The following is a 25,366-nucleotide window of genomic DNA, read 5'->3' as shown; positions in this document are numbered from 1 at the left end:
AAAAAAATAAACGTAGAAAGGTGGCAGCATCATGGTTTAATCTTTACCCAGAGATACAGTTGATGTCAGAAGTTTACATACACTTCCACTTACAACCACTCCACAGATTTCATATTAGCAAACTATAGTGTTGGTAGACAAGTATCTATATCCACAGTAAAAATGAGTCCTATATCGACATAACCTGAAAGGCTGCTCAGCAAGGAAGAAGCCATTGCTCCAAAACCACCATTAAAAAAAAGCCAGACTACAGTTTGCAAGTGCACATGGGGACAAAGATCTTACTTTTTGGAGAAATTTCCTCTGGTCTGATGAAACAAAAATGAAACTTTTTGGCCATAATGACCATCGTTATGTTTGGAAGAAAAAGGGTAAGGCTTGCGATCCGAAGAACACCATCCCAACCGTGAAGCATGGGGGTGGCAGCATCATGTTGTGGGGGTGCTTTGCTGCAGGAGGGACTAGTGCACTTCACAAAATAGATGGTATCATGAGGACATCTCAAGACATCAGCCAGGAAGTTAAAGCTCGGTCGCAAATGGGTCTTCCAAATGGACAGTGACCCCAAGCATACCTCCAGAGTTGTAGCAAAATGGCTTAAGGACAACAAAGTCAAGGTATTGAAGTGGCCATAACAAAGCCCTGACCTCAATCTGATAGAAAATTTGTGGGCAGAACTGAAAAAGCGTGTGCGAGCAAGGATGCCTACAAACCTGACTCAGTTACACCAGTTTTTTCTGGAGGAATGGGCCAAAACTCCAACTTATTGTGAGAAGCTTGTTGAGGGCTACCCAAAACGTTTGACCCAAGTTAAACAATTTAAAGGCAATGCTACCAAATACTAACAAAGTGTATGTAAACTTCTGACCCACTGGGAATGTGATGAAAGAAATAAAAGCTGAAATAAATCATTCTCTCTACTATTATTCTGACATTTCACATTCTTAAAATAAAATAGTGATCCTAAATGACCTAAGACAGGGAATGTTTTCTACGATTAAATGTCAGGAATTGTGAAAAACTGAGTTTAAATGTATTTGGCTAAGGTGAATGTAAACTTCTGACTTCAACTGTAGGTAGGCCTGTTACTAAAATCAGTTGACTTCAGCACCCCTTGTTGCTTTATACACCAATGGTGAGTCCAAAAATGGGTAAAAACACTTTTTTCTGTTGTTTTTCCAAAGTTGGAGTGCTCATAACTCCAGAAGTATTAAATATATCTTAGTATCCTTTAACATTCTGGTTCTAAACAAACTTTCCTTTTTGTATCTTAATTTTGAAGGCCCTGTATGGTTAAATCCCAGCGATATGGAGCCACATTGAGAGCTCCATTACAAAATTGTTACATGTGATCAATTTTCAATAGTTGAAAACCAAATGTGGGTCACATGGTATGAAGCCAGTTTTTCTTGTCTAACAAAACAAAGGTCTGAAGTACAAACAACGTTAAAACTAGAGATGTACTTTTATTCATTCACATAAAAAATAATGTCAAAATCTAAATTTTTGAAAGTCCAAAAAAAACCACTATTATTAAGAATAAGCGACACATGTGGCTCTTTAGGAAGTGCAATACCTATATCTAGTTTTGGATTCCTGCAAAGCTCTGGAATGCATCATTAGGGGTTCAAACATCAAAGTTGATGAAACTCTACTGCATTTTTACTGATTTTCTGCTTATACTGTTTCTGTACTAAAAGTGTCTGTGTGTCAGTGACCAAATCATATATTAAAATTGTCATTTTGACACCCCTCTGCAAAATAATGGATTACTCTGTAAACTTCGATCCATGACATTTCATGTTTTTTTTTGGGGGGGGGGGGGGATTTTTCCCCTTTTTCTCCCAATTTGGAATGCCCAATTCCCAATGTGCTTTTTTAAGTCCTCGTGGTCACGTAGTGATTCACCTCAGTCCGGGTGGCGGAGGATGAATCCCAGTTGCCTCCGCGTCTGAGACCGCCAACCCCCGCATCCTATCACGTGGCTTGTTGAGCGTGTTGCCACGGAGACATAGCGCGTATGGAGGCTTCACGCCATCCACCGCGGCAACCACGCTCCACTCACTACGCGCCCCACCGAGAACGAACCACATTATAGTGACCACGAGGAGGTTACCCCATGTGACTCTACCCTCCCTAGCAACCAGGCCAATTTGGTTGCTTATAGAGACCTGGCTGGATTCACTCAGCATGCCCTGGGATTTGAAATAGCGAGCTAGCGAACTCCAGGGGTGGTAGCCAGCATGTTTTACCACTGAGCTACCCAGGCTCCCCCGACATTTCATATTTTAGCTTTTATCATTATTTATCTTAATCTTTCACCGGTAATAATATGATCAAAATCAAAATTTTGAGTTGGGGTTAGGGAATGACCCATGCACTCTCAGTGTAACTGTCTCCTTGAATTGTTTGTTTCAGTATGAAGTATTCTGCAGCCACAGGACCTCCTGTAGGTTCTAATTGTGAACACTGTGGACAGAGACACCAGGTATACACTAATAAACACACATGATGTACACGCTGGTGAAAGTTCTCCCCTTTAAATGTGAGGTAGCTTTGACCAACTTTTTCTGGACAAATACTTTGTCTGGATATTCAGTTTATTCCTAGTATTCTAATTAAAAAATAGATATTTTACTGTAGTACATATATAGTTGTTGAAAAAGCATGTAATGTACCATTTGCACTATTTTTCAATATATTTCACCATTTTCATTGGTCCCCCAGTTAGGCGGTCCAATCTGGGCGGAGCCTCTCCATGACATCACATTTGTTCAGAAAGTTCTGGGTGCTGTCTCAGGGAATCCCACCCGTTTCAGAACGTCCAAGCGAATTGAAGGGGTACTGAGCATGGTGACCGAGGTCAGTCACTTATACATGTAGACCGATATATCGGTTTTAACGATTAATCGGTGCCGATATTTGCTTTTTGGAACTATCGTTATCGGTAAAAATTGATGCCGATAGTTTTATTATAAAGTGAGGGTGTTCAAAGAAAAGTATGACTATATAGAAAACTGCACATGCAATGTGTTTCCAACTTCATATCTTGTGAATAATAATGAACCTGATTCCTCATTAAAAACTCATCTGATGCGCTGACTACCAGACCTGGAGTTGCGAGTTCAAATCCAGGGCGTGCTGAGTGACTTCAGCCGGGTCTCCTAAGCAACCAAATTGGCCCGGTTGCTAGGGAGGGTAGAGTCACATGGGGTAACCTCCTCGTGGTCGCTATAATGTGGTTCTCGCTCTCGGTGGGGCGCGTGGTGAGTTGTGCGTGGATGCCGTGGAGAATAGTGTGAAGCCTCCACACGTGCTATGTCTCCACGGTAACACGCTCAACAAGCCACGTGATAAGATGCGCGGATTGACGGTCTCAGCCGTGGAGGCAACTGAGATTCGTCCTCCGCCACCCGGATTGAGGCGAGTCACTACGCCACCACGAGGACTTCGAGCGCTTTAGGAATTGGGTATTCCAAATTGGGGAGAAAAAGGGGAAAAATATAGGCGAAACAAAGCTTTATTTGGTTATTACTTAACTATAAAGCATTGAAACAGAGTGAAGTCTCCGTCATTTCAAAATATGAAATTTTGTGTGTTCCGGGCTTGTTTATAGTTAAAAGTCCTGCATTATGTACCAAATCTAATTATTATTTATATTTTGGTTGAACAATAAACTGCATCTGGGATTTTATTTATTTTGGACTCTTGTGGGTCTCTGTCTTTGCCTGTTATTGTAAGGAAAGACTAAGAATTTTTTTTAACATTCTATAAATTGATTTAAAAACGATCAGCCGATTGATCTGTTATCAGCCATTTCCACCACCTTAGTTATCGGTATCAGCAAAATCCACTATCGGTTGATTTCTACACTTAATATCAATCATCATTTGGATGATAATATCTTATGTGTGCAGAAATTGAACACTGTGTTTAACTGAATTGAGAATGAATGTTAATAGATGTAGTTGTGTGTTTCAGGAGCTGCGGGATGTTCCTCTGTACTACGTGTTGGATCATCTGAGCAGCACAGTTCACTGCAACACACCACCAATGCTACAGTTCAGGTAACATGCATACAGGATGTCCAGTTGCTCTCTGTCACTGATTTATAGCTTTCGACTAACGACATTTCTCATTGAAAAGATAAAATGCCTGACATAAGTACCTGATTTTGAATTTGAGTTGTGAAAACTGTGAAATCAACTTATGGAGCGTTATGGTGCGTTTTTGGGCTGCCGCCCACAATTTTTCACACTCAATTTTAAAAGCTCACCATTCACACATACTGTGGACTAATTGCCAAAATTTGGTCTAATTTTTCAGAGAACCCCCCAAATAAAATAAAAAAAGACTCCAATTATTCATAAATAATATTTTATGCATTTAAAATCTTATGATAAACAATTTACAGTGCATCCGGAAAGTATTCACAGCGCTTCACTTTTTCCACATTTTGTTATGTTACAGCCTTATTCCAAAATGGATTAAATTCATTATTTTCCTCAAAATTCTACAAACAATACTCCATAATGACAACGTGAAAGAAGTTTGTTTGAAATCTTTGCAAATTTATTAAAAATAAAAAACGAAAAAAATCACATGTACATAAGTATTCACAGCCTTTGCCATGACACTCAAAATTGAGCTCAGGTGCATCCCGTTTCCACTGATCATCCTTGATGTTTCTACAACTTGATTGGAGTCCACCTGTGGTAAATTCAGTTGATTGGACATGATTTGGAAAGGCACACACCTGTCTATATAAGGTCCCACAGTTAACAGTGCATATCAGAGCACAAACCAAGCCATGAAGTCCAAGGAATTGTCTGTAGACCTCCGAGACAGGATTGTATCGAGGCACAGATCTGGGGAAGAGTACAGAAAAATTTCTGCAGCATTGAAGGTCCCAATGAGCACAGTGGCCTCCATCATCCGTAAATGGAAGAAGTTTGGAACCCCCAGGACTCTTCCTAGAGCTGGCCGCCCGGCCAAACTGAGCGATCAGGGGAGAAGGGCCTTAGACAGGGAGGTGACCAAGAACCCGATGGTCACTCTGACAGAGCTCCAGTGTTTCTCCGTGGAGAGAGGAGAACCTTCCAGAAGAACAACCATCTCTGCAGCACTCCACCAATCAGGCCTGTATGGTAGAGTGGCCAGACGGAAGCCACTCCTCAGTAAAAGGCACATGACAGCCCACCTGGAGTTTGCCAAAAGGCACCTGAAGGACTCTCAGACCATGAGAAACAAAGATTGAACTCTTTGGCCTGAATGGCAAGCGTCATGTCTGGAGGAAACCAGGCACCGCTCATCACCTGGCCAATACCATCCCTACAGTGAAGCATGGTGGTGGCAGCATCATGATGTGGGGATGTTTTTCAGCGGCAGGAACTGGGAGACTTGTCAGGATCGAGGGAAAGATGAATGCAGCAATGTACAGAGACATCCTTGATGAAAGCCTGCTCCAGAGCGCTCTGGACCTCAGACTGGGGCGAAGGTTCATCTTCCAACAGGACAACGACCCTAAGTACACAGCCAAGATAACAAAGGAGTGGCTCCGGGACAACTCTGTGAATGTCCTTGAGTGGCCCAGCCAGAACCCAGACTTGAATCCAATTGAACATCTCTGGAGAGATCTGAAAATGACTGTGCACCGACGCTCCCCATCCAACCTGATGGAGTTTGAGAGGTCCTGCAAAGAAGAATGGGAGAAACTGCCCAAAAATAGGTGTGCCAAGCTTGTAGCATCATACTCAAAAAGACTTGAGGCTGTAATTGGTGCCAAAGGTGCTTCAACAAAGTATTGAGCAAAGGCTGTGAATACTTCTGTACATGTGATTTTTTTCGTTTTTTATTTTTAATGAATTTGCAAAGATTTCAAACAAACTTCTTTCACGTTGTCATTATGGGGTATTGTTTGTAGAATTTTGAGGAAAATAATGAATTTAATCCATTTTGGAATAAGGCTGTAATAATATCTCGGTCTCTGAGTGGACTAGAAGCTCAATCTAGGTGTCATTAGAGAGCTGAAATCCTCCCCTTTGTGATGATATAAAACATTTTATCATCTATATTTGAAACCATATTTTTTAATGATTTGTTTTGCATTCTTTTCCTTCTGGATGGCATATTTTGTTCTGGACATCTAAGATATAACATTAGATTATTCATACAAGCAAGCTCACAGACAAGGAAACAGTGGCTCATTTTTTATGATACTCTATGTGGTAAAAGCAGATATAAAGTTTTTGTCTATTTGGGGCTTACAGCAGCAGTTATCAGAGCATAAAAGAGACGTTTGTATTTGATGACTTACAGAAATCATATTTCACTTTGTGATTCTTTTGAAAATCTTTTGAACTGTCGTATTAGGGCAAATAAATTAACTGTACAGTCACATTCCTGAGAGTGAGAGCTTTCATTAGATATATGACTTGTCCTTTTATGTGCTATGTGAAGGATTTTTATTTTTATATAAATATTTGTACCCCATTACCTCTAGGGGGCGCTAATTTTCAACGCACATTTTTTGAGACAATATTTTGTTATTTTAAATAATCTAAATGCAGAAGTAATCTAATCTAAATGAAAATGTCAGATTCTAAGCTTTCAAATGATACATCATATGCCTGACTTATGTGTACGGAGACTTTAAAATTTTAAGCGTAAACTTTTTTCCACGATATAGCATCACCTTTTGGATCCGCTGCCGGGTCCATAGAGTTAAAGGGGTTAAACTCTGTACAAATGTTTTTTTTATATATATAAATTTGTGTGGGAACTCATTATATATATTTTAACATATTTCTAAGGCTGTCACACAGTTGTATTTTTTGTTTGTTTTTTGTGCTAAATATTCAACATATGAGGGTGTTTCTTAAACTTCGGGCACTTTTAGCACTGTGGATACTAAACACAAGGAAGCGGGAACTGGATTAACAATTAACACAACTGCTGAACCATCAACACGCACACACATAGTGGCCGCTCTCTGGCGTCCCCGGCCTGGTGATTGGGCAACTCAGCACCGGGCGTGAATCCTCTCAGCCCGTCCACGCACTCCTCCTCGTTACATACCCCCACCGCACGATTCAGGCCTGGGAAACCTCCGCCTCCTGGCAGGCAGCAACAGCTCCTCCACCTCCTGGCGGATGGCAGCGGCGAGTCCTCCCGGACAGCGTGCTCTTCCTCCCTTCCCGGGTTTCGGCACCAGTGTAATAAGCTTATATATATAAATGATGCTCAATTTAAATATTTGATATTTCCCTTGATTTTTCTTTGTCTCATATTTCATCTCAAGCATGCTCTTCACTGACACTTTTGTCCACTTGGTTAACAAGTACACCAACTTTTTTGAGAACTTTATTAGAGACTAAATTGTTTGGTAAAAAACATTTCCATAAATACTGAAATGTTTTGTTTATTTCACTCTTTGTTTATGTTATTGTATTTTTTATAATGGATTTTCATAGTTTAATATTGAAAGTCTGGTTTTGGGACAAGACTAAAAATATAAAATCTATACATTTTGTTTTAATTTGTTTGTTTTAATAAAAATCAGCCCCTTGGACTTGAAATTGCCAGAAGTTGAAGAAACACCTATGTTGAAAGAATAGTCATTGTGTGCATCATTTTGTAAACATTCTTTTCATACACATCCTAACAAACCAAAAACCCTGATTGCACTATTATTAACCATCTTTATGGCTTAAGTTATCATGCTCGTGATAACTAGATGATTGAAAGTGTGTCTTCACCTTCTGCTGTTGTGTAGATCAGCCCTCCTGCATGCTGGACACAGAGTTTCTCTCTCTCACGCCTGTAAGAATGCAGTGAAGACCGACGCACCCGCTGGGGTGTTATGGGATATCATTCGCTGCTGGGTGAGTGACCAGCATCCACCTCTTCAAAAATCCTCTGACACAAGCTGCATTGCCTTATGCAGTTTCTCTGTCTGTTTGTTTGTCAGGAGAAGTCCAATCCTGTAAAGAGAGAGAGGTTATCAGAAACCAGTCCTGCCCATCGCATCCTCTCCACAGAGCCAACGTAAGTAACAAAGGTGCTTGACATTTAGATTCACATTCTAGTGTCACACTTTGTTAATGTTGCTGTGCAACTGAATAATGATAATGTACATATACACTTCATGTAAAAATACTTATTAAAAGTAATGAAATTTGTTAAATTGTTTATAATTTCACATTATTGTTATTGATGTTGTGACAAATTATATTAGGCTAAAAATACACTTAAAAACAGCATCTTAAAAAGTACAAGTCACATGGTAGTTCAGTTCACATGATTCAATACGTACAGTACACAATATAGTCGAATACACTTATTTGAAAAAGACAACAAAAAAAAGAAAGAAAAGAAAATTATATATATACGTTTGTTATATTTTTCTAATTTTGAATATATGACGATATTTACTGTATTATTGTTTTTTATCATGTGACCTGAATTACCATGTCATTGTACTATTTTACATGCTGTTTTTTAAGTGTATTGTAAGTCTAAAGAAGAGATGGATGGCTCAAACGTCACTTATTAAAATCCTGTTTATGGGAGTTTTCAAGGTGTGCAGTTCCTTTATTTACTTATATATATATATATATCAGTTGTGCTTAAAAGTTTGCATATCCTGGCAGAAACTGTGAAATTATGACTGATCATGCAAAAAAACTGTCTTTTATTTAAGGATAGTGATCATATGAAGCCATTTATTATCACATTATCCTTTTTAAATCATAATGATAACAGAAATCACCCAAATGGCCCTGATCAAAAGTTTACATACCCTTGAATGTTTGGCCTTGTTACAGACACACAAGGTGACACACACAGGTTTAAATGGCAATTAAAGGTTAATTTCCCACACCTGTGGCTTTTTAAGTTGCAATTAGTGTCTGTGTATAAATAGTCAATGAGTTTGTTAGCTCTCACGTGGATGCACTGAGCAGGCTAGATACTGAGCCATGGGGAGCAGAAAAGAACTGTCAAAAGACCTGCGTAACAAGGTAATGGGACTCTATAAAGATGGAAAAGGATATAAAAAGATATCCAAAGCCTTGAAAATGCCAGTCAGTACTGTTCAATCACTTATTAAGAAGTGGAAAATTCGGGGATCTCTTGATACCAAGCCAAGGTCAGGTAGACCAAGAAAGATTTCAGCCACAACTGCCAGAAGAATTGTTCAGGATACAAAGACAAACCCACAGATAACCTCAGGAGAAATACAGGCTGCTCTGGAAAAAGACAGTGTGGTTGTTTCAAGGAGCACAATAGGACGATACTTGAACAAAAATGAGCTGCATGGTCGAGTTGCCTGGTCGAGTTGCCAGAAAGAAGCCTTTACTGCGCCAATGCCACAAATGACAACATCTTGACACGCCTCACAGCTTCTGGCACACTGTAATTTGGAATGACGAGACCAAAATAGAACTTTATGGTCACAACCATAAGCGCTATGTTTGGAGAGGGGTCAACAAGTATTGTGCTTCTTGAAACAACCACACCGTCTTTTTCCAGAGCAGCCTGTATTTCTCCTGAGGTTACCTGTGGGTTTTTCTTTGTATCCTGAACAATTCTTCTGGCAGTTGTGGCTGAAATCTTTCTTGGTCTACCTGACCTTGGCATGGTATCAGAGCATTTATTTGCAGAAAATGTTAACTGGTCAAAATAACAAAAAAGATGCCGTGTTTTCAGACCTTGAATAATGCAAAGAAAACAAGTTCATATTAATTTTTAAACAACACAATACTAATGTTTTGACTTCATGTTCAGAAATCAGTATTTGGTGGAATAACCCTGATTTTCAATCACAGTTTTCATGCGTCTTGGCATGCTCTCTACCAGTCTTTCACATTGCTGTTGGGTGACTTTATGCCACTCCTGGCACAAAAATTCAAGCAGTTCGGCTTTGTGTGATGGCTTGTGGCCATTCATCTTCCTCTTGATCACATTCCAGAGGTTTTCAATGGGGTTCAGGTCTGGAGATTGGGCTGGCCATGATAGGGTCTTGATCCGGTGGTCCTCCATCCACACCTTGATTGACCTGTCTGTGTGGCATGGAGCATTGTCCAGCTGGAAAAACCAATCCTCATAGTTGGCGAACATTGTCAGAGCAGAAGGAAGCAAGTTTTCTTCCAGGATAACCTTGTACGTGGCTTGATTCATGCGTCCTTCACAAAGATGAATCTGCCCATTTCCAGCCTTGCTGAAGACCCCCAGATCATCACCGATCGGGCAGATTCGTCTTTGTGAAGGACGCATGAATCAAGCCACGTACACGTGTATTATTATACATATATACTGTATATAACACAGACTGTAAAATCCCTGGGACCAAACAAAACATGTTAGTACCATAGTACTTTTTTGTTAGTGATACTTTAACTCTCACTGTTCCCAGTGCAGTGATATGTCAATGTGAACTCATTTAGTCTCCAGGCCTGTTTTGAGATCCGAGAGGACGCAAACCCTCAGTCACGGAAACGCCACCTCACACGTTTCCAAGAGAACCCACAAGCCAACTGGGGACCTAAAGCACGAGCCAAAGCTGGGTGGGTCACACTACTTCTGTTCTCTCAGCATCCTTGAACTCATTTGAATGTGCAAATAATTTTTTCCTCTCGTGTTTAGTGGGGGAATGTCATCTGAGCTGGAGGACAAAAGAAAACATTTTCAGGGTAAAAGAAAACAACCGATCACAGACTCCTCTCAACTCAAGAACTTCCCCTGCAAGAAATTCCGAAAGGTATGTTAACTCCGATTCATCATATGTTGAAGAATTCAGACAGAAGCTCTTTTCAGTTCTTTCTTTAAAAAGCTGCTTCCTTTCTTTTGTAGGGAACATGTACACATGGAGAAAAATGCTGCTACTCTCATGAATTTGAACAAGGCGCCATTGAGGACAAGATGGAATAATATTTCTCATTACATCAGACAGCTGTGACCGCATGTGTCATGACCAATCAAAACTAGCTAACTGGCTTTATTTAACTGAAATTTTATTTCTCTTATTCAGGTATGCTCTGATTTGTACCTACACTTTGTGTTACATTAACTTGAGTCATTTACTGTAAGTTTCGCTCTCCGCAGCATGCATAAGTGGGACATATTCTTAAATTTTGTTTTACTTACAAAATGTCTTATTTTTGCCTGGCAAATAAAAATTAAGTGAATGTGCCTTTGTTTTTAATAATATACCAGAGGATGAACAGAACACTATCATGCATCATTTAAAACATTTTATTCAGTAATTCATTAAAAATGTGAAATCATAAAATGCAAAGTAGAAAAATATACGATTAAAAAAACGAATCGGCACAAGGGTGATTTTGATGAACATCTGACACAGTTATGTGTAAAAATGTATCCATTCCTCCAAAATTACTCCCTAAAGACAAGATAGATGATTGATTTTAGTCCCCAGCATTAGTTCTGGTAAGATTATGCTATTAAAATATGATTTTGTGTTCATTGTAGTTCAGTTGTTGAACGATCTGACAATCTCTGATGGGACGGCTTGTCAGTTTTATAGCTGTCGCACCCATAACAGGAAGGTGCGGATCTCCATTGGGTTTAGTGTGACTTCCCATGGTGAGGGGTCTCTTTCACTGAGAGGAAGGGCTTTTGCAGTCTTTTCTGAAAGACAAAACACATCCAACACTTTAATTGCACAACAACATGATCTATCAGACACATTTTTAATTATTGTAATAAAAAAAAGTGCAAAACTGACAATCTAATGTTTTAAAATAAATAAGAGGGGGGAAAAAACAGGACAGTCTTTTTACCTTTGTACATTATTCACAATTCCTATATATTAGCCAAAATTGACATTTAATTATTAAATGCATTAAAGCTGAATATGTATACTTTCTCCTATCCCATCTTATTTTGCAGAGACAACTATTTCGCAGGTTGAGTTCTTCAAACAAAGCACTGTCTCTTTGGTACGGAGCCCATTTTTTTCTGAAATAGTTTTACGTGACATAACAAATTTACCATGGTTTTACTACAGTATTCCCATAGTTTTCAATTTCCCTGTATTATTACTAAGGATTTACTACAGATATAAAAGGTAAAATATGGTTACTGTAGTTAAACCCTAAACTATTTCAGAAAACAAAAAAGTTCCTGCCCTGTCCTCTAAGGGGCTCCATACTTTGGCACGAAAAGCATTGCTCCGTTTATTTTGGGTGACCCATCCAGCTTGACACAACAGCACTGCCTCGATCAATGGTGTGCGTGAGGGGCGGGACTATTTGTTTGTTTGATCAACAGAGGACGGGAGTGTGTTAAAAAAAAAAAAAAAAGCTGCAAACAATGCTTATTTTCGCATTTCTGTTTGGTGACGATAGTGGCGCAGAAATTACACACTTCAGCTTTAAGAGCAATAACTGTACATTTGCATTTAGCCAATTACAAAAGTCAGAGAAATATTCCGATATATTTATTGTAAAATGCATATCGTTTCAAAATGCTCCATTTCATTACCAGTGTTCCACTGCAGCCGATTCATGTCCTCTTTCCACTGGTTTGCCCCCAGACTCATCTCAGACGCGCCGAGCACCTCAAGAGTAGAAAACAACTTCTGCACAGATACAGTTTATCATTATTATAATTATTTATAATCATGCTTTTATTCAAAACGACAATATGGCGCATGTTTGTGAAGTACACAAGACTGTAGGATGTCCCATTTGGCATTTTTAAGGTACAAAAAGGCACCCTTTTGAAACACAATCAGTGCTTGATGGCAGCAATGTAAAATGAAGTGAGTGTGCTGTTTGTAGTACTCTTGATTTAATGGGAACAGGTGTTGAGTGGGCTGCTCTCCTGTGTGTGTTACCTGTAGGTTGACTGTAACAGGCTGTGAGTGGGTTTTGCTCTCTTTGGCCTGATACTGATGTTCCAGTCTAATCAGAACTGAATCGTTGTCCCACTGAGACAGTGTCAGCAGGTGAACAGCAGGAGGTAGAGCAGCCTGTAGCCCAGAAAACTGAGGAAGAGAGAAGAAGAGAATAAAGCCCATCCAATTTTTCAGCCATCTTTGTTTCGGATGTATTTTCCCCCATTATTTTTTTTCTAGTTGTTCGTGAACACTTCGGAGCCCCTTAGAGGATAGGGTGGGAATTTTTTTTTTCTGATAACATTTTGCATACCCTCTCAATAAATTTACCATGGTTTTACTAAAATAACCATATATTTTAACCTTGATATTCGTAGTAAAACCATAGTACTAAAAACTATGGTAGTAAAAATCATAATTTTGTGGTTATTTTGAACATGGTATTTGTAGTAAAACTATAGTAACCACAAGATTAACCATGTTTAATCCATAGTAAAACTAATGTTAACATACACAACTTTTTGATTGTAAAAATCATATGTAGAAATTAACATTAACCAAGATTAATATGCTGTAAAAGTATTATTCATTCAAGTTAACTAATGTTGTTTACTAATGTTAACAAATGGAACCTTATTTTAAAGTGTTACCACACTTTGGTATTTGCATAGTAAAACCATGATACCCACGAAATTATTATTTTTATTGCCATAGTTTTCGTTTTCCTGCATTTTCACTATGGTTTCACTACGGATATCATGGTTAAAATATGGTAAAACCATGGTAAATTTATCACAAGGGCACTCGAGGGAACAGACTATTGCGAGGGAACGCAAAACTTACTGCGAGGGTACGCAAAACGTACTGCGAGGGAACGCAAAACTTACTGCGAGGGAACGCAAAACTTACTGCGAGGGAACAGACTATTGCGAGGGAACGCAAAACGTACTGCCAGGGAACGCAAAACGTACTGCCAGGGAACGCAAAACGTACTGCGAGGGAACGCAAAACGTACTGCGAGGGAACGCAAAACGTACTGCGAGGGAACGCAAAACGTACTGCGAGGGAACAGTCTATTGCGAGGGAACGCAAAACTTACTGCCAGGGAACGCAAAACTTAATGCCAGGGAACACAGACTATTGCGAGGGAACGCAACACTTACTGCGAGGGTACGCAAAACGTACTGCGAGGGAACGCAGACTATTGCGAGGGAACGCAAAACGTACTGCGAGGGAACGCAGACTATTGCGAGGGAACGCAACACTTACTGCGAGGGAACGCAAAACGTTCTGCGAGGGAACGCAAAACGTTCTGCGAGGGAACGCAAAACGTACTGCGAGGGAACGCAAAACGTACTGCGAGGGAACGCAAAACTATTTAAGAAAAAAAATCCTGCCCTGTCGTCTAAGGGCTCCGTAGGGAGAGGATTTTTCAAAATAATATATTTTTTTTTTTAGTTTGCACTCACAAAGTGCAAATTTCTATTTCCATGATAGATTTTAGACCTGAGCAGAACTAGAAAAATATATAGTCATACGTTACAGAAATAACCATGACTTCGAAGGATTTTTTTGAGTTTACATGGCTTTTTCGAGCCTGGAAAAAAAACAAAAACGAAAAAAAAAAAAAACAGTTTTCCATGACTGTGGGAACCCTTAATAAAGAACTAATACAGTCCATCTATCCATCTCCCACCAACCTCCAGTTTAGTGCTGGCAGAAGGCGTTCCATCCTGGAAGGACAGCAGGGGTTGGAGCACCATTCCCTGAGCGAGGGGTCTGTGAGCATCTGCGGCCATGTCTGGAGGAGTGAGGGTCAAAAGCAGACGTCCTCGGGCAACTAAGCCATCACCAAACTCACCCAGCTCAGATAGAGGCTCACCCACCCCACGAAAATCATCATACAGCAGTCTCCTATGCAGCTGACAGAGAGAGAGCATATAGAGACCATGTGACAGGGTGTGACAGTGTCTAAATTAAACTGAATTTATAGAGAGAGAGAGACTGAAAGAGAAAATGAAAGTGAATTTAATTTTACCATGATCTCCAGCGAGCCATTATAGATACTGCTGGCCCCTTGAGAACGATCGGTCACCACTGTCAGCTGATGCTTGTCATCCTACACACACACACACACACACACACACTCTCTCTGACTAAAACAGCATATAATTGTAGTTAACGAAAATAATATATTTTATTTGACATTTCAACTGTAACCAAACATTTAAACATTTTGAAAAGTGTATTATTTTAAACATGTATCAAACATATTACAGATTTATCAACATAAACAACATTAGATAATAGGGCTGGGTATTGATACATGTTTCCTGATTGGATCTGATTCTGATTTACAAGCACCTGATTCAATTGGATTCTGATTCAATTTAATTCTATATCGATTCATATTGGTATATTTCAGTTATAATGTCCATTTTGCTTACATATGAAAGAAATTCTCTCAGCTAATGCTGTTAATAATAAAGGGGACCTTCTAACTTTATTTGTTTTTTATTATTTTGGTCACATTTTAGCTTTGTAAAAATTTACAAATCCACGGATTCCATTAATAAATACGACATTACATTGCATATATTTTTTTTTTACACATTTATGCATAATTTATACTATTTACAAGTATTAACACTGATTTGTAAAACACGTGCTAAAATTCAGTACTGTCTCTTTAAGAATAGCGGCAGTTCTGTAAATGAGAGGGGACTCAAATGGCTTCTTTATCTCATCCATGCTATTCGTGATTAGAATTAAAAGTCTTTTTTATGTTGTTTTTGATTAACAACTGACTGTAAAGAACAGAAAGCGTATTAAAACATTATTCAATGACAAATGGATTGTGTGGATCTCGTCTTTGGACACATTACACGGAACGAGTCAAACCAAACTTTTTCTCTCAACATGCATTGAAAGATGCTGAACTTCTTACCCTCTTAAATCAGCGGAGAGTGAAATCTGGACATTTACCAGCCAGTGGCGAATCTGGCTAATCAAAATTTGATCTCATATGCAAACGCATTGTAGAGATTTGCACATAAAGTAAACGATCGATCTTTAAGAACTGATATCGAGATCATTCAAATGAAGATTGTGATTCATCGAAAAATATATTTTTATCCAGGCCTGAAAACCTGAGCTCTTCCTGAAGAGCATACAATTAATATAGTAGAAGTCGACTGATAGTGGATTTTGCCGATACGATAACTAAGGTGGTGGAAAATGGCGATAACCGATTAATTGGACAAAAGTTTTTAAAAATCTATTTTAATCGGCACAGACAGAGGCCAGAGTTAAAATGAATAAAATCCCAGATGTAGTTTACTTTTCAACCAAAATCCCAATATTAATCAGAAAAAAAGAAGATTGGGTGCATAATGTGGGATTTTTAACTCTAAACATGCCTGAAACACACCAGGGACTCTTATTTTGAAATGACGGAGACTTGGCGCCGTTACAATGCTCTATTTTTAATATTGACCAAATTGAGCTTTTTATAACCTATATATTTTTTTTATTCACAATATATTAAGTTGGACACACGTTGTATAGTGCTGTGAAAAAGTTTTTGCCCCCATGCTGATGCCCCCTTTTTGTGTATATCTCATACTAAATTGTTTCAAAAATTCAAACAAAATCTGACAAAGGCAATCTGAGTAAACACAAAATACAGTTTTTAAATTATAATGTTATTTATTGAAGCAAAAAAGTTATCCAATACCAACTGGGCCTGTGTGAAAAATTATTTGCCTCCTTAGTTACTAAATCCCCAAATCTATGAAACTGCATTTATTATGGGGTTCAGCTGGACTAGACACACCCTGACCTGATTACTGCCAGCCCTGTTCAATCAAATCAACACCTAAATAGAACTTTTTCAGCAGCATGAAGTTGGCTAAAGGGTCTCACCCAGTAGCACACTATGCCAAGGTCGAAAGAAATTCCAGAAATGATGAGGAAAAAGGTGATTGAAATACATCTGGGAAGGGTTAGAGATTTCAAAGGATCTGGGACTCCAAAGAACCACAGTGAGAGCCATTATCTTCAAATGGAGAAAAGTTGGCACAGTAGTGAACATTCCCAGAAGTGGCCGACCTTCAAAAATTCCTCCAAGAGCACAGCGGCGACTCATCTAGGAAGTCACAAAAAATCCAAGGACAACATCTAAGGAACTGCAGGCCTCTCTCACATCAATAAAGGTCTCTGTTCATGACTCCACTATCAGAAAGACACTGGCCAAAAATGGCATCCATAGAAGAGTGGCGAGGAGAAAACCACTGCTAACCCAGAAGAACATTATGGCTCATCTGAATTTTGCCAAAACACACCTTGATGATCCTCAAACCTTTTGGGAGAATGTTCTGTGGATTGATGAGTCGAAAGTGGAACTGTTTGGAAGACGGGTCCCATTACATCTGGCGTAAATCAAACACAGAATTCCACAAAAAGAACATCATACCTACAGTCAAGCATGGTGGTGGTAGTGTGATGGTGTGGGAATGCTTTGCTGCTTCAGAGCGACTTGCAATAATTCAGGGAAACATGAATTCTGCACTCTAAAATCCTAAAGGAGAACGTCCGGTCATCAGTCCATGAGTTGAAGCTCAATCGCAACTAGATTATGCAGCGAGATGATCCAAAGCATTGGAGTGAGTCCACTTCTAAATGGCTCAAAAGAAGCTAAATTAAAGTTTTGGAGTGGCGTAGTCAAAGTCCTGACTTGAACCCAATTGAGATGCTGTGGCAGGACCTTAAATGGGCAGTTCATGCTCGAAAACCCTCCAATGTGGCTGAACTAAAGCAGTTCTTCAAAGAAGAGTGGGCCAAAATTCCAGCACAGCACTGTGAAAGACTGAGCTCCAGTTATCCGAAGTGTTTGCTTGCAGTTGTTGCTGCTAAAGGTGTTATAACCAGTTATTAAGTTTAAGGGGGCATTTCGTTTTTTCACATGGGTGATATAGGTGTTGTATAACTTTTTTGCTTCAATAAAAAAAAAATATATATATTTCAAAACTGTATTTAGTGTTTACTCAGGTTGCCTTTGTTTTATGTTATATCTCGTTTGGAGATCTAAAACAATTTAGTATGAAAAAAAAATATATAGAAGAAATCAGAAAGGGGCAAATACATTTTCACAGCACTGTATGTGCTGACAGGGGACATTTCCATAAAGTTGTATTTTTCTTTACATGCCCTCACTTCAATAAAAAAAAAAAAAAAAAACTTAATTATCAGAGGAACACGGAGGAACTATCAGTAGAGATTTTTGCCGATAACCAATAGTTCCAAAAAGCAACTATCAGCACCAATTAATCAGTAAAACCGATATATCGGTCTACCTCTATAATATAGTATACTGAAATAAAGTATTGGCTACTTTTTAGAAGTTGTGAATTCTTCACGCTTTAGTGACTATTCCATGTTTTAGACATTTTAAGATATTTAAAAATATTTATAATATATTTAATGAGTTCACTGGTTCATATAGTCCTGAAGTGCATTAAGGTAAACACATCTGGCATGCTGTCTGTAATGGAGGAGAGCTCTTTAGTTTGATAAAATGTCTTACCGGCATTGCGTTGGCAGATAAGCAATTTTATCACACTAAAATCTTGTTAACGTGCTTTAGATTGAGCTTAAGTTGTAGTAAACACAAAACATTCCTTTAAATGCAACGAAAACAAGTCATAAAAATAAATGCAGGATCCAAAGATCTGATATGCAGATCTGACAAAGATCTGCACGGCACTCACCTTGATGTAAGCGCGAGAGTTGATTGGATAGTAGTTTCCAGCAACTGGCTCTGTCTGCTTCAATTCCCACGTGGGCCGATAATCTTTCCTAAAATAACATAATAAAGATAAAATAAAAAATAGAACATGCATAAATCATTCGGGGCTTTCAACAGCAATGTTCCCTCTCTGAATTTTCTCCTGGCTTGCTCAGTTCTCCATTTCAGTTTTCTTTTAATCTCCTCACCGTCGCTCTAGAACTTCTCTTCCATTAGAATCAGTGTAAAAATAGCCAGAAGACTTGATATCAGTGTCCAAACGAGTGATCACCTCTTTCCCTAAACCATCCCTGAAAAGGAAACAAGAAAGAGAACAGATATTAAAAAGAAAGAAAGAGATATTTATCCAGCGAAATAATGTTGTTGACTCACTTGATGGGCAGAGGTCCGACAGTCCACTCCAGCTCCAGCTCCCTGCGGCCCGCATACAAACGGACCACCTGAGACACCCATGGGCTGAACCACTGTGTCACCTCTTGTACCGTGTTGGATATCGTCACAATCTGTATGTCAGCAGTCTTGTTGATGATGAATGGAGTTGATGAGTTTGGTCTGAAGATATAAGCCCCCGATGGCTGATAGCTCTCCTTGTTATTACCAGCACTTGCATTATACCTGTAATTGTCAGGGATGCAAACAAAGACACACTGCTGAACAGTGCTGTAATAACTTCCCTTTTCTGAAACTATAAAATAGCAAAGGGGAAGCAGAAACATATTCCATGCAGTTTTCTCTTTTACAAAAAGCACGGTGGCGGTAAGTAAATACAGAAAAAGGGTAATACCATGGTACCTTTGATATAAACCATGGTACTATTACCATGGAATTATTACTCCAAGGTACTTCAAAGAGTAAAATGGTACATGTCCAAAAGACATGCTACTATGCAGTGTTGGGGAGTAGCCAACTAAAAATGTGATGCTAGTAACTACATTTTTCAGTACTTTTTTGCGGCGCCTGGGTAGCTCAGTGGTAAAATACACTGGCTACCACCCCTGGAGTTCGCTAGCTTGCTAGTTCGAATCCCAGGGCGTGCTGAGTGACTCCAGCCAGGTCTCCTAAGCAACCCAACCCAATTGGCCCGGTTGCTAGGGAGGGTAGAGTCACATGGGGTAAACTCCTCGTGGTCGCTATAATGTGGTTAGTTCTCGGTGCGGCACGTGGTGAGTTGAGCGTGGTTGCCGCAGTGGATGGTATGGAGCCTCCACACGCACTATGTCTCTGTGGCAATGCGCTCAACAAGCGCGGGTTGACGGTCTCAGATGCGGAGGCAACTGGGATTCGTCCTCCGCCACCTGGATTGAGGCGAATCACTACGCGACCACGAGGACTTAAAAGCACATTGGGAATTCCAAATTGGGAGACAAAAGGGGAAAAAGAAAAAAAAAAGAAAAACAAATTACTTTTTTTCCTTATCTGACATTTTATATCTCTGGGTTTAAATAAGGTGGATTATTCCCAATCATGTCAACTGTATCTGAGAAAAATGTTGTGTTAATACAAAAAAATCAAAAGTTATAGCATTACAAAAATAATTTATCATAGTGTCCAAAAATGTCTCCAAACAAATAAAACATAATAATTGTACATAAGAACTAATTACACATGCAAACACTACAATGACTAAAGGTTTGTATAGCATGCAGACATGATTTTAGTAATGAGATTTCACAGAATGAGTTTCATTCTGTGTCATTTGAGTCATCATTGAGTCTGTGTCATGTATTTGGCGCCATCTCCTGGTGGCCATATGTAACACTGTGCTTTATGTGGATTACCTAATAATCTATGCATCCGATTACCTTGTGTGTGTGCTCTTTTGAAAGATAATCGCCTCCTCTAAGTAATGGTATGTGATATTTTATGTTCCATTTATTTTCGTGAAGTTATAAGCAAAAACACGGCATATAAGCAACACCAACATAATTGTCAAAGACATATACTTAGCTATCACTCGCTATATTTTTGTCTGTGAGTAAAACAAATAGGCTGGTTGTATTCTACTCTTTGAGAGCTTTCCAACAAAATATGACACATGGCTATTTGATGAGTTTGATGTTTTTACTGATAGCAATAATATGTTCAGTTCGTTTTTTTAATTTTTTTTTAATAAATTATCAAAACAGAACATTGCTGATTTGTCTGCAAATTTCAAAGCACTTGTTCAGTTTTGGTCATAATGTCTAGTGGTGGCCATATGTAATTAGAGGGAACGATCCTCTCTGCCCATATTTGGATGACTTCCACCTCTGGTTGCAGCGATCTGAATCCTAATACGACTGGTTTAGCGTTCTATGACACTGCAACATTTCAGATGAAGTCATCTAATCCAGGAAAACTAACATGTGTTTTTTTTTTTTTAGCTAGATAGCACATTGTGCTTCATGTGGATTATCTAATGATCTATGCATCCGATTACCTTGTATTTGGGCTTGTTTTAAAGATAATCACCTCTTCAAAGTAATGGTATGTGATATTTTATGTTCTGTTTATTTTTTTGTGACGTTATAAGCGAAAATGCGGCTTATAAGCAACACCAACATAATTGTCAAAGACACATCCTTGGCTATTACTTGCTATATTTTTGTCTGTGAGTAAAACAAATAGGCTGGTTGTATTATACTCTTTGAGAGCTTTCCAACAAAATATGACACATGGCTATTTGATGAGTCTGATGTTTTTACTGATAGCAATAATATGTTCAGTTCATTTTTTTAAATAAATTATCAAAACAGAACATTGCTGATTTGTCTGCAAATTTCAAAGCACTTGTTCAGTTTTGGTCATAATGTCTGTATGCACTGGAAAGCATAACTTCTAAGCTTTCAAACGATACCTATTTTGTATTGGTCAAGACTGTAGTTGTTAATATTTTGACAATTATTTTTGTTATCTCACGGGCCCGCCGCCCATCCCAGCTTAAAGGGTTAAAAGTTCAAATGGGTCAAATTGACCCGTAAGTCCATTCAAGGGTTAAATATATAATTCATATAATATAATTATTGTACATAAGAACTAATTACACATGCAAACACTACAATGACTAAAGGTTTGTATAGCATGCAGACATGATTTTAGTGAGTTTCCCAATGTGCTTTTAAGTCCTCGTGGTCGCGTAGTGATTCGCCTCAATCCAGGTGGCGGAGGACGAATCCCAGTTGCCTCCGCGTCTGAGACCGTCAACCCGCGCATCTTATCACGTGGCTTGTTGAGCGCATTGCCACGGAGACATAGCACATGTGGAGGCTTCACACCATCCACTGCAGCAACCACGCTCAACTCACCACGTGCCGCACCGAGAACGAACCACATTATAGCGACCACGAGGAGTTTACCCCATGTGACTCTACCCTCCCTAGCAACCGGACCAATTGGGTTGCTTAGGAGACCTGGTTGGAGTCACTCAGCACGCCCTGAGATTCGAACTAGCGAGCTTTTCTGGTTGATCAAAGTTTAGCATCGCATTTTCTGTTTGTCAGAGAAACCGTGAAGGAGACACTCTGTAACAGGCTAAACTGACCAGTAAAAGTTCTGAGTGAGCTGGATGGTTTGCTGGGTTTCCAGGTTTGTCAGGCTCTTCAACAGACCTGTAGTGTCATCGAAGGTCACCTTCAGGAACTAAAACACAAAGTGAAGAGAACTGGATGACCATTTGTGGTCATTACATCATGAAAAAGTCCAGTATATAAAATGTTTGTATATTGGAATTAAAATTCAGTAGATTTTAAGTACTTTTTCATTTTGTCACCATCTCACTGACCCTCAAACCCTAACCCTGACCCTAAATGACCCCATTCACTTTCATAGTAAGTGCCTTACTGTAACCGCATTTTTTTATTTTTTTAAAATTAACAAGGGACGAGCCGAAATGACTTTTTGTGGTATCAACATTATGCCACAAACACTGAAAATTGAGCTCAACTATTGAACCTGGAACATTCCATTAAAACTTCTATAAGTAAATGATGTCTGTTGTGACTGGAACCTAAAAGCTCTTTGCATGTAAAACATAAGTGCTGTTGTGCTGATCCATGTACCTTGTTCTGAATGGAGTGAGGGACACTGGGTTCGGGCCTAGCTACTGGAGGATCATCCCGAAGCAAGGAGATGATGTACGTACTGTAGCCAAGAGGAGGAGCTTCAACCTGGAAGACCAGCTCACCTTTAGCATAACCCCTGTTCCGCCTCAATTTCTGTGTGGACTTTGACAGTGCAACCACCTGAGAGACAGCAAGGTAGAGAAAGAGGTCAAGGGAATTTTATTGCATACATATCACAAATGCAACACAAACCAATGTGCTGTTGTGCCATAAAAGGTGTAGACATACAGTAGTTTCTAACCTGGCTGTCCACAGCTTTCCCGTTTGCATCAGTAACATTATATAGAGAACCGTTGACGGGCAAGCGAACAGGCCAGTTTACAGTCCTGGCCAGAGGATTGTACACATTCATAGAGAACTGAAAGAAAGATTATTTAAGTTTTTGTTGCACTTTGTGCATCTAATGTATCATGTGTGTTTATTTATTAGAATATGGTCGGTGTGTGTAGTACCTTAAGGCTGCTTTCTGTGAGGGGACACACACTGATGTTGAGATTCTCACAGAACACACGTGGAGCTTCAGAACCACTGAGAACAGACAGAGAATTCTGAACTAGAACCTGGAGAGAGAGAGAGAGAGAGAGAGAGAGAGAGAGAGAGAGAGAGTATTCTTTATGTTAATTAATCTATTAATTAATCTAAATGTCTTGTTGAATATTTATTTTAATGTTATATTTAGGGGCCAAGCACTGAAGGTTCTGTTAGTTTTCTTATTACCAGTATTCTGCTTCCGCTCTTGAAATCTATGGCAGCCCACAGAACTGTATGTAGGAAAATGGTGGAATTTGGCACACTGATAGGGGTGGGTATGACTAGCCCCCACAAGGAATTTGAAGTCTCTAACTCAAACCCTCTAGTGCCACCATAGTTTTATTTAGTCCTTAACGGCCCGGCCATTTTCCATCATTTTGAATTTCCAGAAAAACATACTTTTTTCGAAATCCTGCTAGACCGTATGTCCAATTCACTTGAAATTTTTGCATGTATCACCTAGAGACACTCATGACAAAAAGTTTCATGATTTATGATGATAGACCAAACCGTTCTTGTAAACCGCATCAACAAATTTCAAAGCGAGCACACCAAAATGGATGCAAGGCTGTATCTTCACAACGCTTTAGTGTATTGACACAAAACTTGGTATATGTCATCACAAGCATGACTTGAGGGTACTCACATAGTTTCGGTAAAGCGCCACCTAGTGGTCAAGACATATGAAAAGATTGCTATTTTTTGCTTATAACTTCTAAATAGTTTGGCCTAAAATCTTGAGACTGGTCGCTTTAGATTCCTTGGGGCATTTGCCATTGTCGGCCATACTTCCTGTCCGCCATTTTGAATTTCAGTGAGCACCTACTTTTTCAAACTCGTCCTAGGCAATACATTCGATTTGCATGAAATATGCTGCGTATCATTTAGAGACACTCATGACAAAAAGTTATGAAATTACTGATGATAGACCAAAACAATGTCGTATACCACATCAACAAATTTGACGGCGAGCACGCCAAAATGAACGTGAGGCTGTATCTTTGCCAAGCTTTAGCATATTGACACAAAACTAGGTATGTGTCATCACAAGCATGACCTGAAGGTACCTGCAGTTTCAGCACAGTGCCACCTAGTGGTCAAGAAATATGAAAAATGGCTATTTTTGCTTATAACTTCTGAATAGTTTGGCAAAATCTTTTGAGACTAGTCCCTTAAGATTCCTTGGGGCATATGGAATTGAATGAAACCCAATTTGCCACGATCGGCCATACTTCCTGATTTGTTTATGTAACCGGTCCTGCTCGACCCGCTCTGAGCGAGATTCAAACTGGCTTCTCCGGCATGGGAGGCGGGCATGCTAACAAGGAAACTAAAGGCTACAGCCTCTAGCATCAGTCGCTACTGCACCTCTTGAGGCCAGGGGAGTGAGGTTTACACATATCGCACAGCTATCACATACAGCTGGCTCCCGTTACATTTATTACAAGTACATTTAGACTACCAAATTCTTATGAATGTCTTGATTTATATCGATGTTGCTTGACCTGAAATGGAATATATAATAGGATGCAGACAGTGCAATAACAAGAGGAGAACTTCAGAAATGGAATTAAATTGCACTTTACCCACCTCACAGTTTCGCCAACCCACTTGCGCCTAGTGCATGCTTGCACGAAAATATCAAAGCTTCATGGCCATGCCCATCGCATAACACTACGCTTAAGGCATAGCACTCTTACAATAGAGCCCCTAATGACCCTATACACTTTTTTTAATAAGGCAGTTACAAAAGTAGATTTTCAGCAGTTTTGGGATTTTTTTTATTGTTACACTATTAATAAGAGAAAGGTTGAGGAATACTAAAGAGGTAGGGGCATAACTCCAAAAAGAAAAAAGGATGAGGAACAAGGGGTCCAGCATCACTAAAAGTCCTGCTGATTCAACTGCTTATAACATTATTTTTAGGGGGCGAGTAAAGACGCTGACTACCACCCCTGGAGACGTGAGTTCGAATCCAGGGCGTGCTGAGTGACTCCAGCCAGGTCTCCTAAGCAACCAAATTGGCCCGGTTGCTAGGGAGGGTAGAATCACATGGGGTAACCTCCTCGT

General features: G+C 39.4%; 2 protein-coding genes and 1 long non-coding RNA gene across 6 annotated transcripts in view; 1 reads left to right on the top strand and 2 right to left on the bottom strand.

Moving 5' to 3' along the window:
- The window catches only part of trmt1 (tRNA methyltransferase 1), an 18,311-nt gene extending 7,121 nt beyond the window's left edge, over window positions 1-11,190 (top strand). For both annotated transcript variants that reach the window (XM_051672208.1, XM_051672209.1), the window contains exons 9-16: window positions 2,419-2,488; window positions 2,728-2,862; window positions 3,982-4,067; window positions 7,775-7,883; window positions 7,970-8,046; window positions 10,446-10,565; window positions 10,645-10,759; window positions 10,852-11,190. In XM_051672208.1, the coding sequence (XP_051528168.1) occupies window positions 2,419-2,488; window positions 2,728-2,862; window positions 3,982-4,067; window positions 7,775-7,883; window positions 7,970-8,046; window positions 10,446-10,565; window positions 10,645-10,759; window positions 10,852-10,929 (790 nt within the window). In that variant the 3' untranslated portion in view covers window positions 10,930-11,190. The remainder of the gene's footprint in view (window positions 1-2,418; window positions 2,489-2,727; window positions 2,863-3,981; window positions 4,068-7,774; window positions 7,884-7,969; window positions 8,047-10,445; window positions 10,566-10,644; window positions 10,760-10,851) is intronic.
- LOC127425927 (uncharacterized) overlaps window positions 1-25,366 on the bottom strand; it is a 100,813-nt gene that overhangs the window by 38,264 nt on the left and 37,183 nt on the right. The gene's annotated exons all lie outside the window — the stretch shown is intronic.
- The window catches only part of man2b1 (mannosidase, alpha, class 2B, member 1), a 23,961-nt gene continuing 9,576 nt past the window's right edge, over window positions 10,982-25,366 (bottom strand). The window contains exons 11-22 of one of the 3 annotated variants that reach the window (XM_051672200.1): window positions 23,218-23,325; window positions 23,007-23,123; window positions 22,703-22,885; window positions 22,186-22,283; window positions 19,038-19,280; window positions 18,854-18,955; window positions 18,628-18,715; window positions 14,898-14,978; window positions 14,560-14,781; window positions 12,860-13,009; window positions 12,505-12,601; window positions 10,982-11,649 (exon numbers count right to left, since the gene is read on the bottom strand). In XM_051672200.1, coding sequence (XP_051528160.1) covers window positions 11,540-11,649; window positions 12,505-12,601; window positions 12,860-13,009; window positions 14,560-14,781; window positions 14,898-14,978; window positions 18,628-18,715; window positions 18,854-18,955; window positions 19,038-19,280; window positions 22,186-22,283; window positions 22,703-22,885; window positions 23,007-23,123; window positions 23,218-23,325 — 1,599 coding nt within the window. In that variant the 3' untranslated portion in view covers window positions 10,982-11,539. The remainder of the gene's footprint in view (window positions 11,650-12,504; window positions 12,602-12,859; window positions 13,010-14,559; window positions 14,782-14,897; window positions 14,979-18,627; window positions 18,716-18,853; window positions 18,956-19,037; window positions 19,281-22,185; window positions 22,284-22,702; window positions 22,886-23,006; window positions 23,124-23,217; window positions 23,326-25,366) is intronic. The other 2 variants (XM_051672201.1, XM_051672202.1) reach the window with 2 other exon arrangements.

The sequence above is a fragment of the Myxocyprinus asiaticus genome, chromosome 35 (assembly GCF_019703515.2).
Source record: "Myxocyprinus asiaticus isolate MX2 ecotype Aquarium Trade chromosome 35, UBuf_Myxa_2, whole genome shotgun sequence".
NCBI classification, from domain to species: domain Eukaryota; kingdom Metazoa; phylum Chordata; class Actinopteri; order Cypriniformes; family Catostomidae; genus Myxocyprinus; species Myxocyprinus asiaticus.
The sequence above is the reverse complement of the archived record's forward strand: the minus strand, read 5'-3'. Positions and strand labels throughout refer to the sequence as shown.